The sequence below is a fragment of the Trichophyton benhamiae genome (assembly GCF_000151125.1).
Source record: "Trichophyton benhamiae CBS 112371 chromosome Unknown contig01535.1, whole genome shotgun sequence".
NCBI classification, from domain to species: domain Eukaryota; kingdom Fungi; phylum Ascomycota; class Eurotiomycetes; order Onygenales; family Arthrodermataceae; genus Trichophyton; species Trichophyton benhamiae.
The window spans coordinates 261,735-276,062 of NW_003315109.1; the positions used below are offsets into that span (position 1 = coordinate 261,735).

Here is a 14,328-nt window from a genome sequence, read left to right on the forward strand (position 1 = left end):
GCACTAAAACATAACCTTCTGTCACATTGTCAAGGAACATTACTTTGACATGTTCCCCCTGGCCTCCCTGCCGTTGACGTGAGCGGACCTATTTCTCCCGCACGAGGAAAGAGAAAACGTTGAGGCGCCCACTACGGCCCCTCCCTCCAAAGCCGTATCATGAACGGCCTATCTGGCCCTGGGCGAGAAATATATATGCCGGGTCCGCTCCCCACCATAACGGCTTCTCAGTGCGTGAGCTGCCATCAATTGAGTCATATCTGGACCTGGATAGTTCACAGCATCAGCCTCTATACCAATTACCATCTACTGTTACAGCCATGCCTACCTGCCCTGACGGTCTACCCCATCACGCTTCAGCTGGCGGAGCCGCTGTTGTGGGTGATGGCAAGTCCATCATCACTTATGAGCGCATGGGATCCAAAATCAGCCATCTTGCACCACACGAAACCTGCCATATCTATATGTCTATCACGAACCCGGATAGCAAGACGGCCAAATTGAAGAGGATCCAAGTTGAATGTGAGGGAGGAAATGGCGGCAAAATCATGGGGACGTGGATTTATTTCGGCCATCACCATGTTCTAGAAGTACACGTCCCAAACGTCGACTCGGACTATGAGATCGTGCCTTCAATAGGCCACCAAATCCCCAACTCACAACCATTCGGCACCAACGTCACGTTCGTGCTCCACTTGCCCAACCACGACTCGTTCATCAAGATAATCTCTGTTGCTCTGGGATTCGGTCACGATCACGAGTCAGACCCTAGCTTGGAAGTCTCCGAAACGAAGGTGTTGATATCCGAGTAGTTCTCCTTATTGACTGTGACCAATTTCTCCCAAGGTTCCAGAAGATCCACGTATCCAGTGCTGGTATCTAGTCATCAGTTTGAAGAATGGTCGACTCTTCCTTCTGCCTATCTATTTTCCCCCTTCCCGCAGCCAAAACTTTTTTTGTTTCCCTTTGCACTGCACCCACGCTCATTCATGCGCAAGGCAGTCCCACTTTGCTATAACAGTCGTTAATACCCATGTACGAGTGGTTGTCGTGACGTTTTCTAGTCCTGTTTGAGCGGCACAGCCAGTCGCACACAGGTCAGATTTCTCGGTATCTCCCAAAAGCAAAGTTAGCATGCCAGACAAATATATAACCTTTAAGCCTATCAATTGTGGGCGAGAATAGAACAAACTCTATTTTTGTCTCCTCATGTACGGAGTAAGTAGATTAGGTATATTCATGGCCTGCTGATGTATAGTGCCCTGCAAGAATGGAGATTGGGTGGGTAGTTCAAGCTAGCCATAGCCGATATTGATTAATAAACAACAGATAGCTAACTAGAAGAGAGGTCTGGCCCTTGTGTAACTTAAATCCTGGCTGCAGTGTTAGCCCGTAAGCGAGGGGCCTTTTGTTTTGACATCATCCATCCCCGGGTCCCATCGTATGAACCATTCCTAGGCGCCAGACTGTAATAACAGCCGTCAGCTGAGGGGTGTCGGTGTGCCACCAGCTGTGAAGAAGATTGGTGAAATAAAACTGGGGGTTGCTATTGTCATCCAGGCATTTGAACACGAACAATTCAACATTTGTAAGGAGAAAATCATACCGGGCGCCGTATCATATCATATACCAGTTAACCTAGCTGAGAGCCTATCAATACTCCCTACGACCTCCCTGCAACGGGGCTGATTGCCGTCATCGTGCGCCATTTCCAGGATGACTTTATAACCCCCTGGGGTGCGGTTGGGACCAGCGCCCGCTGGCCCTGTCACACCGAGGTACGCAGACCCTGATTTGACGTGGCCGGGGATTTTTGCATTCTCTCTAGTATCAAACGAGACGGATGGTATATTGATCAACTGGTTGGCCAGTCTCAAATGGCCATCGAACCGTAAGGAAGACATATTCAGAGACCTTAACCTTTAAAGGCATCCTTTGCCGTGATGGGACCTGATTGGGAGGTTGGCATAGGTCTTGCAGGCACTGCCTCCCACCGCGCAAATGCACTTGTATAGCTAGTTTTGGCCGTAGAACAAAGATGACCGGGGTTGACACCTGGAGATATCTTGCCTTGGGCCAATGGAAGGTATTCATTCCGCAGCCGAATTAGCTGTTCAAAAATGGAGCCCCGAAAATCCAGAAAAGGTTGTTAGACTGAAACCATTCCAGACTGCAGTGGTTTCAATACCTCCTCTGCCACCGTTTGTTTCTCTCCTTCGCCATATAGCAAGCAACGTGCCAAAACAGCAATCTATATTATATAGATCACTTTCCAGTCAAAGCAGCCACGAGCAGCGTCGCAAAATATATCGTTCTGCTTCATACTCTTCCTTGTACTTATCACCGAAAGCAGAGCCATATAGACATTTTGCATGCTTATCTGCTCCATATGCCCACATTGCCCGGATGTACTCCCAATACTCGGGCTTAAAGCCAGCATTTTCCCAGTCAACAACACCTGATAACCTCCCGCGAGTGACAAATAAATTGGTCATATGTATGTCGGAGTTGGTAAAGTAAACTTTATGCTTTTTTTCGTACAAAAAAGAGAGTGGTGGCTTGTCTCTAGCTCCTTTGACATCTTGAAGGAGACGGTCAGTGAAACCAGAGACTGTTTTAAATGGACCCCAAGTCTGATAGAAGAACCTGTGGTCGCTGATGGGGCCCCCTCATTTATCTGCAATAAGGTACTTCGAGCTATTTGGTATTCGTCGCAACTCGGTAATGAAGTTAGCTAGGTCTTTACCTATCTGTTCTAGTTCTTCCCATGTAATGCGATGAAGTTTGCTGCTTAGACTGCGTCCAACAACTTTGGTCATTAAGATAAAACCCGAAGTTTTATTGACCATGACTGAGTCGATTAATCGCGGTGTACTAATCGATATATACTGTTCCGCCACTGTCAGAGCTTTGGCTTCATTCTCGGTATTTTCGCGGCCCTTCTTGAGAACAAGGCCTAGTGGAAGAAATTTCACGTGGGAGCCTTTTTGGCTAGGATCCCAATAATCTACCATCTTGTAAATCAATTCATAAAGCCGTATGCGTGCAAAGTTGGGTATAAGGTGTAGGAGGATTTGGAGGAGAAGCCTTCCAACCTAGTTCAGTTCCTTGGGCTCTATGTTGCTAAAATTAGTAAGATCTCGGCTGAATACAAAATATGAGTGCCATACCCGGTTCAACGGGCCAACCTGCTTTTATTTGCTCTTCAATATAAATAGTGTGCAGTGGGTGGCTAACAATTCCATGGGTTTTTACTAGCAGATGTGCGGGCAATGGATGGCTAATAGGATTTATCGTCGACGGGACCTTGTATAGTTCATTGTTGCGAGGTATTATTTGTGGTACCTCCGACTGAGGGACGATGGGCTGAAGCCACCACTATAGAGACTTATGTTAGTAAGATGCCGGTATGTAAATTTTTGGTTTCAAAATACTCCGCCATTCTTGGATTTTGGGGCATCCGTTGGTAAATATGGAGGCTCCAAGTATGGTGACTTGATGATCTCAAAATATCCATGGCGAAAAGAGTATCGGATCGAGGGCTCCATTAGAATGAGGTTTCTGAGAACATTCTCTCTACCAGGCGACCCTAGTAGATTGAGCATCTGTTCAGTTCCTTCCTTGGTCAGGGAAACCTCGAGAAGTGGACGTAGGTAGCCCTACTAATTATTAACATGTATTCAACCAACGAACAAAATGCAAGCGTACCCCTGGCCGTAGATCTTTGTCTTCCAGAATCGATAGAGGAATGATATATATGGGCTGAACGCCTGCGGTACGGCCGGTTATGAAACAGCGACCGCCATCACGCTCATAAAGCGCAGCCTCAATCTCTGTGTCCAAATTCATGGGATCCTCTCGGGTCACTATCTCTCACCGGTTAACCATGATCAAATTCAGTTCTAAGATATCTCTCTTACTCTTCTTTGATATAATCTTCAACTCCTCGTGTATTGAATGAAGAGTCTCCTCCAAAGTACTAGACTGAACGTTCTGGGCGACCCGATCGCGAACATACTTCGACGCCTCATCGGGAGCTCTTGAAGTGCCTACGAATAAATATAAGGCGCTATTCTCAACCGCAGGGATATCCGCAGAGTTTATTATAGTGAATACCTTGCTGAAGTCCTCTCCAAAGCGATCATGTCTAGCCAACGCTTCCTCCATGACCAAAATATGATTCGTGTTCTCCTGAAGCAAGAGTTGACGTTGACGCAGCTTCTATCTCGTTAGTTAGTGTTTAGTTATGTCGGGCCTAACCTTAATATTTGGACGGATCCACGTGATGTCGGGCCTGGCGGCTGGAACTGTAACATCTTTTATCCGAAACCTTTCAGCCGCCCGGCCCGACCCGACCCGCAGGACGAACAGGCAGTGGACCTCACCTGAGCATTGAAGGGGCTTATCAGCCAGCTCACACACCAGCACTCACTCACCAATGGAAATTGTTCGTGCCATTGAATTAGTCAGTAGGGATATACGCGCCGAAGCTAGGGGAGGGATATCCAGTTGCATCCACCAAATCCTCCCTGCACTCGGAGCATACTATGCATAGACTGCACTAGCTGGCAAAACTAATGCTTTGGCGACAAATGCTTGTTAATTAATTGGTAACTAGAGCCCGGCCCACCGAATATATCCATGAGATGTTACGCCGGCCCACATTTCCCTGCATGCCACTCTATAAAGGATTAAGGTCTAATCATAATCAGGGGACGGCGATTGACGGACAGTCGAATACCCCTGTCTCTCCACCAGTTGATTTTGGCCATTTTTTGGTTGCATCTTGAATACAGATGTCACAGGCAAGCTTACATTGAAACACTTTTTGTCACTAGGTCTGTCAGTAGATCAGGTTGCTATACCCTGCGGTTCCAATGGCGATACTGGATGTATGGGTCATATGAAACCTTCTCCTAGTCTACGGGGAACCTACTGCTTGCAGGCGCTAATCAAAACACTGGTTGGTGCACCCAAACGTAGATCCCGGTCTTCCCAGCCTGTGATTTCCATGCACTCTAGATGGCTGGATTGGCTCTCATCATAGAAAGACCTGACTTTGTTACGGAAGAAAACTACACAAGATGAGATGCACGTTTTTAAGGTAGAAATATGATTCTGGTGCAATGGATGATTATGAGGCTATATAAAGCTGAGCAGTCCAAATTTCCGGCATCATGTCTATATTGTTGGAATCCCATCGAGTCAGAAACACAGCCTTCCGTTTCCCAGAATCTTGCGCCGGACTATACAGCTGCACCCTTTTTTCATATACTTGATTGAACTCGTATATTTGCGCGATATCCTCCCGCGATGGTGGCATTCCAAATCCATCAACAATCACAAACGGAGACCGGACACACAATCCCTCTCTTGAGCTGGAGCCAGGGGTGCTCTACATTACCCTGTTTCGTCTGGAAAAGGATGGAACCTATCACTGGGCCCTAGTCGTTGCAACTACCAATCGGACTGGTATGGTCTACCACAACACTAATGACGGAGATGGTTTCTATCTTAGCCGATTCCTTCATCCGCATTTGTTGAACTCGACAAGATTCTTGACAGCCGTCAAGGTATCAAGACTTACAGACTATGAGCGCAAGTTTCACGAAGAATTCCACACAAGGATTGGCGAGGTTCCAATAGAAGGTCATACGTGCCGCACATGGCTTCTAGAGGCTCTCTTTGAAGTTTCCGACCAGGGAATTATTGCTCTCCAACCGAACAAAGCACAGATATCCCGGATCGAGACTGAGGCACTTGACCATGCCATCAGGGCCGCCGGGAGACGGGGGGTGGCCACAGTCGTTACGAGTTTTTGCTTCGAAACTTAAAACCACGGTAGCCTAGCATAAGCAAAACATATTGGTGCTTGGTATCTACTACTCTGGGTCCCACAATGAGGCAGAAAGGATATAAGGTTATAAAATAAGGCCCCTGGCTATAAACCACTTCTGTTGCACCTTTGAGGTCCCCAGCCTTCCTCCTAGGTCTTTTCTCCTTTTTAGCTACTGAATTCCAACGGCTTGCCAACATTACCATCACCATCTGCCTTATCGTTAAATCTGAGAATTACAATGTACCTTGCACCGCTCCTCATTCCTCTGACAACATATCCAAACCCACCCCCCCCCCCCCCCCCCTCGGCTAAAGGGTATATTCTGAGTAGCTGCCCTTCATCCCGAGGAAAATCCTTCCAACCCAGTAACATATTCCTTGAACAGTATACGTGATTACCATTTGCATTTGCCACTTAAACCGGTATGCCCATTCCGGTACGCGGGGTTCTCCCCATATTTGTCGCCATTCCCACCACCAAAAGAACGGAATTGTCGGATGATATATCCAAAAACCGTTAGAATAGAAAATTGCTCTTAGTTGAATAGCAAGCATTAGGTCAAGTATCCATTCGCGGAACGGACGTGAAAATTGGAATAGACCGAGAAGAGATAACAATTGGCGTAGCAAAAACGGCGTTGAGGAGAGAAAAGCCATACGGTCTCGGTCGATAATAGCGCTGCAAATATTCCTGTGGAAAGATTTATCCCCCTTTAGGCTAACGATAAGGTCCTCCTGATTGTAATGAGAATCTCGGAACCAAGTAGAAGAAGCACCAGGACCAAACGATATACTTTCCCCGCTGCGAAGTTCCCCTCCTCTAGAAGAAAGAGGATCATCAGGATAGTAGACTTTAATGACGGCAACACCAGCTAAGCACGTAATCTCGTCGCAGATGGAGGAATGTGGGTTAAGCCAATGTTTCCAGTACTCCCAGCTGCTCTTTTTAGGAGTCGTGATGAGAATTGAGTCACCATCTTCAGAAAAATCGAAGATAGCAGCCACCTGTCCTTGTTGATCTGGAAGAGTGAAGGAGGTTATCGAAGTCGTGTTGGACCGTTTCATTGTAAAGTTATGCGACGGTTAGTTAGCATTAAGATTATGTTGATGGGATAGATAAGTGGTGATGGTATCATCTTAAAAGTACTGCGTACACAGCCATTAAATAACTAGTTGAGAAGCAGAAGTGTCCAGGTAGATATCCGGGAAGATGTCTTGCTTTTATTAGTTACATCTCACCACAGACGCAGCCAAGGTCGTTACATGTTGGATAAATGTCTGATTGCTCCAATCCCCTGTGATATGCCTGCACTGCCTCCTCTTGCCTGCTCTGCTTTGCCTCGGTTGACGACCCGGGAGGTTAAATGTCAGATATTTTAATGTTTCCAACGGCGAACAGGTGGCATATGGACGCAAAAGAAATATACATAAAGGTGAAGTGGTGAATAATCAGAACTTAATGGGTAATGGTCCTTTATTAATCGTATATGTATAAGTTCATATACCAATTGCCCGTTAGATCAAGTAGCCGCCCATATGAGAACTAATGACTAGATAATCCTTCCTTAGTGACCACGGTTGTACGCTTGGGCTGCTCCCCCAGAATATGCTCCATTTTTCCTCAACGAACCGTAAACTCGTTTTGCCACAGCGTGCAGCTCTGCACCATACACATACTCGGTAGGATCTTTGTGCTCTCTCAAAATCGTTCGAGCCTGACTGTCAAGATACCCCCCGATAACGAGCTCCGTGACGAAATCCATTGTCCACTCCTGACATCTCCTGATAACCTAATTCGTGAATTGTTAGTAAAAAAAATGATTGAGTGAGCGCTTAGACCTTGAGACCTGCATACCCCTTTAAACGGAGCCATATAATTCCCAACAGTTGGCGGAGGGATACGGCTTGCGATGATTTCCAACTGGCCCCTGGGAACATTGTCATTGGATGGCTGCGAACTCTTCGGATCCGCAACGTAATTTGCGGCTATTTTTCCGATCAGAATGATCTTTTGGAATGATCCATTCGCTGTGGGATCATAGTTTCGTTGAAACTGGAGGGTATACCCAGTCTGTGGATTTCCGATGACATGCATGAGCGTGCCTTTCTTCGAGTCACTGGTGTTGAAGACAAATATTGCTAAGTGTTTCCACTTGTCTGAAGGTGCATAGAAGGTGACGAGGTACAGGTTCCGGAATGTCATGGTCTGCTGGGCGTTTGTATGAAAGATGGAACTAGGGCTCTGTGACGAAGCGAATGTCTGATTTTATGGACCAAGAGATGATGATGATTATGATGATGATGGGTTTAACTTAACGGATACCGTCGAGGTTTACTCCTCTTATATAGCCTTCGCAGGGCCTTTCAAAGACCATGTAATGGTTGTTCGGAAGGCAGTTTTCATCAGCCGCAACATCAACCAGCCTTCATAGTCTTACTGGCTAAGCGCCCAAAGCATCTGCTGGTGCTAAATGAAACTTGTCGTTTCATTTGCAACAACATTTCTCATTATTATCACATCCATTTGGTCAGTCATAGCTAGCTATTTATGCTCCATGCCAATAACATGGATCATCGTTGGTCACAAGTCTCCTGATACATGGCACAGTTCGCAGAATCCAACAAGACAGGGTACTCTATGCTGCTCTTACCCATACAAATAAGCAGAAACCCGTGACATGGAGTCTCCAGCGCGTAATTTAAGCCTGTTGCCTAGCAGTTTGATGCGCTGAAATTATTCAATGCGGAATTTTTCATGCATTCACGGCGTAATACTCCGATTGGAGAGATATGGAATATTAATAGGTACGTGAGCTAGCTGGAAGCATTAGTTAAAGTTATACCAAAACTATCAGCAGAGAAGCGAGCCTTTTTCTGCCCCTGTCTCCTTCAGCTCACCTGCTTATGCTGCATGAATCGCAAGAACGCCCTCAAAGGGTGAAGACTACAAGATGATTGCCTCGATCAACGCGAAACCTTGTAGGCGCGTAAGTAACTATTTTAAGTAACGAGTTAAGGTTGTCTAACCTAATAAAGTTAGCTAGTTCGAACATGGGGCTCTGCAAAAGCTTGGCGCTTAATTTCATGTCGCGAACAGCATCCACCACAGCCAAAGCCTTGACTTCTCCAGCGATTCTTGTGGCATCGTCGCACGTGGAAAACCCTTTCCTAATGAGACTGCTATATTTTTGCCCCCAGCGATGTACCCGCCCGCTCTGGCGGAGATGTACCGTACATAGCTCGCTTTCGCATTTCAAACCATCCCCCCTGAACCGTCGCATGATATCGTCTAGTTTTCAAACTCCCCTCCAGTTTCCCCCAGATGGTTTTGAGCGGGTCGATGCGGCAAGAATGATAGAGGAGGAGACTCTCCCAGCTTATAGCCCTGCGAGATACTATCCTGTTCGTTTAGGCCAAATATTTCAAGACAGGTATCAAGTTGTTGGGAAGGTTGGATATGGTGGCTCCTCGACTGCTTGGCTGGCTCGTGATTTCCAGTAGGTGGTTTTAGTCTTTTATAAAGTATCATATGACTTATGCTATTATTCTCCTCTTTATTTTTCTCCATTTTGACTGGCTAGATAGAGAGTCTCGCCATGTCGTACTCAAGTTATGTGTTTCCTCGCGGGAGCCGAATCGCGAGCTCGAAATTTATAAGCATATAAAAGACTCAGAGCATCAAGTTGATCATGTTGGGAAGGCCTTTTACCGTAAACTCTACAGTTCATTTACGGTTGATGGGCCGTGTGGTTCGCATGATTGCTTGGTTCTGGAGCCATTGGGGTTAAATTTGGATCAAGTGCTTGAAATGAGGCCTAACAACACTTTCGACCTGGAATTACTTAAGCCCCCTCTGCGTCAAATCTTAGCAGGTCTGGATTATCTGCACCGTCTTGACATTATACATACCGGTAAGCTGCTCCTGACTCGCAAAAGCCTACTATCTGGCTTACTGACGGTTATAAAAATAGATCTTCAGACTAGAAATTTGCTACTTGGAATTGACGACACATCAGTCTTTTCCGTCTTTGAAGAGGCTGAGACTGAATATCAGCCATGCCCTCGTAAGGTTCTAGAGGATCGTACGATATACGTGAGCAGGCGAGTTCCTTTCTCGAGTCGATTGCCAATTATTACCGACTTTGGTGAAGTTAGGCTTCGGGATGAAGCCCATATTGGCGAGGATATCATGCCCGATGTATACAGAGCTCCGGAAATAATTCTCAGAAGTGAGTGGGATATTTGGGTGGATATATGGAGCGTTGCTATGGTGGTAAGTCAGAAGCAAACCAATCGTATATCATTTTCTTTCCAGGTAAAAATTGACAAACTATATTCTCAATAGTCTTGGGATATTGTGAAAGGCCACACCATCTTCAAGGCTAGAAATGATGAGAAATTGTTGGATGATAGGCTTCATCTTGCAGAGATGATTGCAATCATGGGTCCGCCACCGAAGGAGTTCTTGGAGCGCAGTCAAACGAGCCTCATATATTGGGACGAAAATGGTAATTGACCCTTCACCCTTTATTACATGCTTTAACTAACACATTCCAAGGTCAATGGAGAGGGCTCACGCCGATTCCTGACATCTCCCTTGAGACTCTTGCGGATGGTATAGAAGGCGAAGATGTGGCAGGTTTTCTCAGCTTCCTCCGCCGAATCTTACGCTGGCTCCCGGAAGAACGGCCAACTGCGGGGGAGCTTATGTTCGATCCCTGGCTAATGGAGGGCCTAGGGAAGTTCGGCCAGTCCAAGTAGTCATAACTCTCCATTCCTGTACTGCATATATGTAGCTAGAATAATCAATCGATCATCGCTGCTTTTTCTGTGTTCTAGTCGAAGAGGATGGCGCTAGCTCGATCTGGTGACGCTAAACCCTGTTGGGAACCAGGCAAGAAAAAAAAGTTGAAGCTTCAGAGTTGAAAGTCGAGCAAGCAAAACATCATCAACACTCAACACCAAGTAATTGAACAGCTGCAATACACGCGCAAACCATCATGGACTCGTATGCTACCCCTGGAGCACCTATGTCCGCCCTTGATCAACCTTGGCTGAAGATTTACTGACAATCGCTGTGTTTGCAACGAAATAGCCTTACCCAAAATGAGCAGCAGATGCTCTCGAAACGCATGGAGCAGAAGCAGATGAAGGAGGTCATGAACGTATGTTGAGGATTAATTGCTATATCTGTCACGGCCTTTGTTCTGTTTGATTCAAGGTTCAATAATATAATGGCAAAAGCTGACCTGAAACTGGTACCCAGGCATACTCAAACGTCGTCCAGCGTTGCTTCGAGGACTGCATCTTTGATTTCACAACTAAATCATTGACCCCAAGAGAGGTCGGCTGCACCAATCGCTGCTTTGACAAGTTCGTCAAGGCATCTGAGCGAGTGACCCTCCGTTTCCAGGAGCAAAATGCTGCTATGGCCCAGTCCGGCACGATTCCCGGAAGGGGCTAAACGAATTGAATCGATACCTCTTCTTGCTTCCCCGAATCTCGATTTATCCTCCCTTGTTCGATTATGACCGGCAGTTTCTTAGTCCTCGCCGATGGAAGCAGAACCCAGCGGAAGCCCGCATAGTCTTTCCCTCGAGGGCGATTTCACCCCCAGAAATTGAATGCGAATATTCACCTGAACCACTTTTGATACTGCCTTTGATGGTCAACCGCTCTCTTACGTCTACTGTCAAAACGACGGTTCCAGTCTTTTGGATATCGGATATTGGGTATATGTGAAGATTTTGGTGGCTGTTACTATATACGCTCCTCATGTTTCTTGCTATTATTTTGTTATGACTGATTCGAGCTGTCTGGAAAGGCGACGGCGGCTCGTCTCCTGTACAATATTGCATATCCTTCAACATTCTACAATGATACACCAGGACGGCATTCACGGCGTTTATTCTACCTCCACGGTCCATTTCCCTTGCAAGTACGCAGTACATTTAACTTCACTAAATTTAGGTCAAAACCTGCGGCTTCTACTCAACAAAATAAGTGCCAACAGTTGCCGTTGGACCGATTGTGTGACATCTATCAATTTCTGTGCCCGGCGGCTGAATTGTTTCCCCAGCTTCCGCCCCGGGTTCCAAGGTTGGAGGCGAAATGACGAGGCGAAACTCCCCACCCTAACTAATTTACTACAAAACTTGCTGCCCCTCATATAAACAAACATCCAAGCCGAAGAACAAGCAACTCTGCACCGAATATTCAGCTATCAGGCCAGCGCTCTGTTGTTTTTTAAACACTGGATATCGGCTCTAGACAAGGTTCATAGGTGAGTTTTAACTCTGGCTTCTGGCTGCAATCCCGAGTCTCATGCAGACTGGTCGTCGGGAGCCGTCTCCGGCAATTCGCCGGCTGCAATACACTCAGAATGTATATTTACTTATTTTTTTTTTGCATCAAACAAGGCACATTGAGCAAAAATGGCGAGCACTGTTGGAAAGGTAAGTCTAATACTCTAGTGTCTCCTTATGTTTCTTTGGCGTCCTCTGTTGATGGAGACCCAGAACTAATTGCCGCTTCACAGACCATCAAATGTCAAGTAAGCCGCACGACCGAACCCCCAATACAATGATCGGAGTAGGAGTGGATGTTATCGCCCTTATGGGGAAACCCGCAAACATTGGAGCCCATAGGGACCGACAATAAAGATTGGTTACGAGAATGCTTCGCTAAGACAACCTTGCGGGAATAGGCTGCCGTTGCCTGGGAGGCTGGAAAGGAGTTGACCATCGAAGAGATCGAGGTAGATCCTCCAAAGGCCCACGAAGTCCGTATTCAGATTCATTATACGGGGGTTTGCCATACTGGTGCGTCTTCCTGGGGCTGGATGAGGAATAGATAACTATTTCAAGCTAGGGCATTGGTAAAGGATTAGGCGAGCTGACAGCATATTCAAGATGCGTACACACTTTCTGGAAAAGACCCAGAGGGCGCATTCCCCATCGTCCTTGGCCATGAGGGTGCTGGTATTGTTGAGTCAATTGGTGAGGGCGTCACCTCCGTGAAACCCGGCGATAGGGTCATCGCGCTATAGTACGCCAATCCTCCGTTTAACACCGACATTCTACATGGAGGATTGAAGAGCTAATCATTTATTCCCACGATACAGCACGCCCGAATGCAGAGAGTGTAAATTCTGCAAATCAGGCAAGACGAACCTTTGCGGAAAGATCCGAGCCACCCAGGGCCGTGGTGTTATGCCAGATGGTACTACCCGCTTCAGGGCCCGTGGAAAGGATCTGCTGCACTTCATGGGAACGTCTACTTTCTCTCAATACACTGTTGTGGCCGATATATCAGTTGTTGCTATCACAGACAAGATTGGGCTAGATAGGGCCTGTCTTCTGGGATGTGGCATTACCACCGGCTATGGAGCCGCAACAGTCACTGCCAAGGTGGAAGAAGGCTCGAACGTTGCTGTATTCGGTGCTGGATGTGTTGGTCTCTCTGTTATTCAGGGAGCTGTCCAGAACAAAGCTGGTAGAATCATTGCAGTTGATGTGAACGACACCAAGGAAGAATGGGCACGCAAATTCGGCGCCACTGAGTTTGTCAACCCCTCCAAGCTAGGAAACAAGTCAATCCAGGAATACCTGATTGAAACCACCGATGGTGGCTGTGACTATACCTTTGACTGCACTGGCAATGTAGGTGTCATGCGAGCCGCCCTCGAGGCTTGCCACAAGGGATGGGGCGAGAGCATCATTATTGGTGTCGCAGCTGCTGGACAGGAGATTTCTACTCGACGTAAGTTACCCATTGACTATCAGCATATACACAACATTATCATACTAACGTACTCCCAATAGCATTCCAACTCGTCACTGGACGTGTGTGGAAAGGGTGCGCCTTTGGAGGAATTAAAGGGCGCACTCAACTTCCCGGCCTCGTTGATGACTACCTCAATGGCAAGCTGAAGGTTGACGAATTCATCACTCACCGTGAGAATCTGCCCAGAATCAACACTGCCTTCGACGAGATGAAGGCTGGAGACTGCATCCGATGCGTCGTCGACATGACCAAGTAAATCTTCTCCAGCGTTCGTGTCTAATTGGTTAAATATCAAAATAACGCCGTAATATCATATCACGCTGAATACGTCATGAGCCACTCGTAAGCCAACTATAACAAGTCTACTATTAATATTGCCGTTATTATAGGATATGGACCTGGATGTAATAGTTAGCTCATTAATACGTACCGATTATGGGTGTGAGATCTATGCCTAGCTATCCTTTTGAGTGTCTCAATGTAAGAAGCTTACGCTTGTCGTGTGCATTTATTGCGTGATGCTTGAAAGACGACACTCTCATCGTCACTAGTTACCTCTCGTACTAATAGTTAGCTATACGCAATATCCATTGCCAGGATTACTGATTATGCATATCTTCCCTGTCGACGGCGTTCGTCCCACTCTGCTACTGGGTATTACCCCTCGGCCTTGTCGGGTATTATAAAAGCTCCCGGCTCCTAGCA

General features: G+C 46.7%; 6 protein-coding genes across 6 annotated transcripts; 3 read left to right on the forward strand and 3 right to left on the reverse strand.

Moving 5' to 3' along the window:
* Positions 1 to 320: 320 nt before the first annotated feature.
* Positions 321 to 812, forward strand: ARB_06374 (uncharacterized protein; the record flags this gene model as incomplete). The annotated part of the gene is made up of 1 exon (XM_003015205.1): positions 321 to 812. The coding sequence occupies one exon, from the start codon at positions 321 to 323 to the stop codon at positions 810 to 812; it is 492 nt and encodes a 163-aa protein (XP_003015251.1).
* A 1,464-nt stretch (positions 813 to 2,276) lies between these two features.
* Positions 2,277 to 3,014, reverse strand: ARB_06375 (uncharacterized protein; the record flags this gene model as incomplete). The annotated part of the gene is made up of 2 exons (XM_003015206.1): positions 2,277 to 2,611; positions 2,747 to 3,014. 2 exons carry the CDS (start codon positions 3,012 to 3,014, stop codon positions 2,277 to 2,279), a joined length of 603 nt encoding a protein of 200 aa, XP_003015252.1.
* A 411-nt stretch (positions 3,015 to 3,425) lies between these two features.
* Positions 3,426 to 4,167, reverse strand: ARB_06376 (uncharacterized protein; the record flags this gene model as incomplete). Its single annotated transcript, XM_003015207.1, has 3 exons — positions 3,426 to 3,659; positions 3,709 to 3,866; positions 3,921 to 4,167. 3 exons carry the CDS (start codon positions 4,165 to 4,167, stop codon positions 3,426 to 3,428), a joined length of 639 nt encoding a protein of 212 aa, XP_003015253.1.
* Positions 4,168 to 6,147: 1,980 nt separating this feature from the next.
* Positions 6,148 to 6,903, reverse strand: ARB_06377 (uncharacterized protein; the record flags this gene model as incomplete). Its single annotated transcript, XM_003015208.1, has 1 exon — positions 6,148 to 6,903. The coding sequence occupies one exon, from the start codon at positions 6,901 to 6,903 to the stop codon at positions 6,148 to 6,150; it is 756 nt and encodes a 251-aa protein (XP_003015254.1).
* A 2,743-nt stretch (positions 6,904 to 9,646) lies between these two features.
* Positions 9,647 to 10,599, forward strand: ARB_06378 (uncharacterized protein; the record flags this gene model as incomplete). The annotated part of the gene is made up of 3 exons (XM_003015209.1): positions 9,647 to 10,111; positions 10,184 to 10,346; positions 10,397 to 10,599. 3 exons carry the CDS (start codon positions 9,647 to 9,649, stop codon positions 10,597 to 10,599), a joined length of 831 nt encoding a protein of 276 aa, XP_003015255.1.
* Positions 10,600 to 12,220: 1,621 nt separating this feature from the next.
* ARB_06379 (zinc-binding oxidoreductase CipB) lies at positions 12,221 to 13,879 on the forward strand (the record flags this gene model as incomplete). Its single annotated transcript, XM_003015210.1, has 5 exons — positions 12,221 to 12,391; positions 12,545 to 12,659; positions 12,750 to 12,836; positions 13,000 to 13,599; positions 13,662 to 13,879. The coding sequence occupies 5 exons, from the start codon at positions 12,221 to 12,223 to the stop codon at positions 13,877 to 13,879; spliced, it is 1,191 nt and encodes a 396-aa protein (XP_003015256.1).
* Between the last annotated feature and the right edge of the window lie 449 nt (positions 13,880 to 14,328).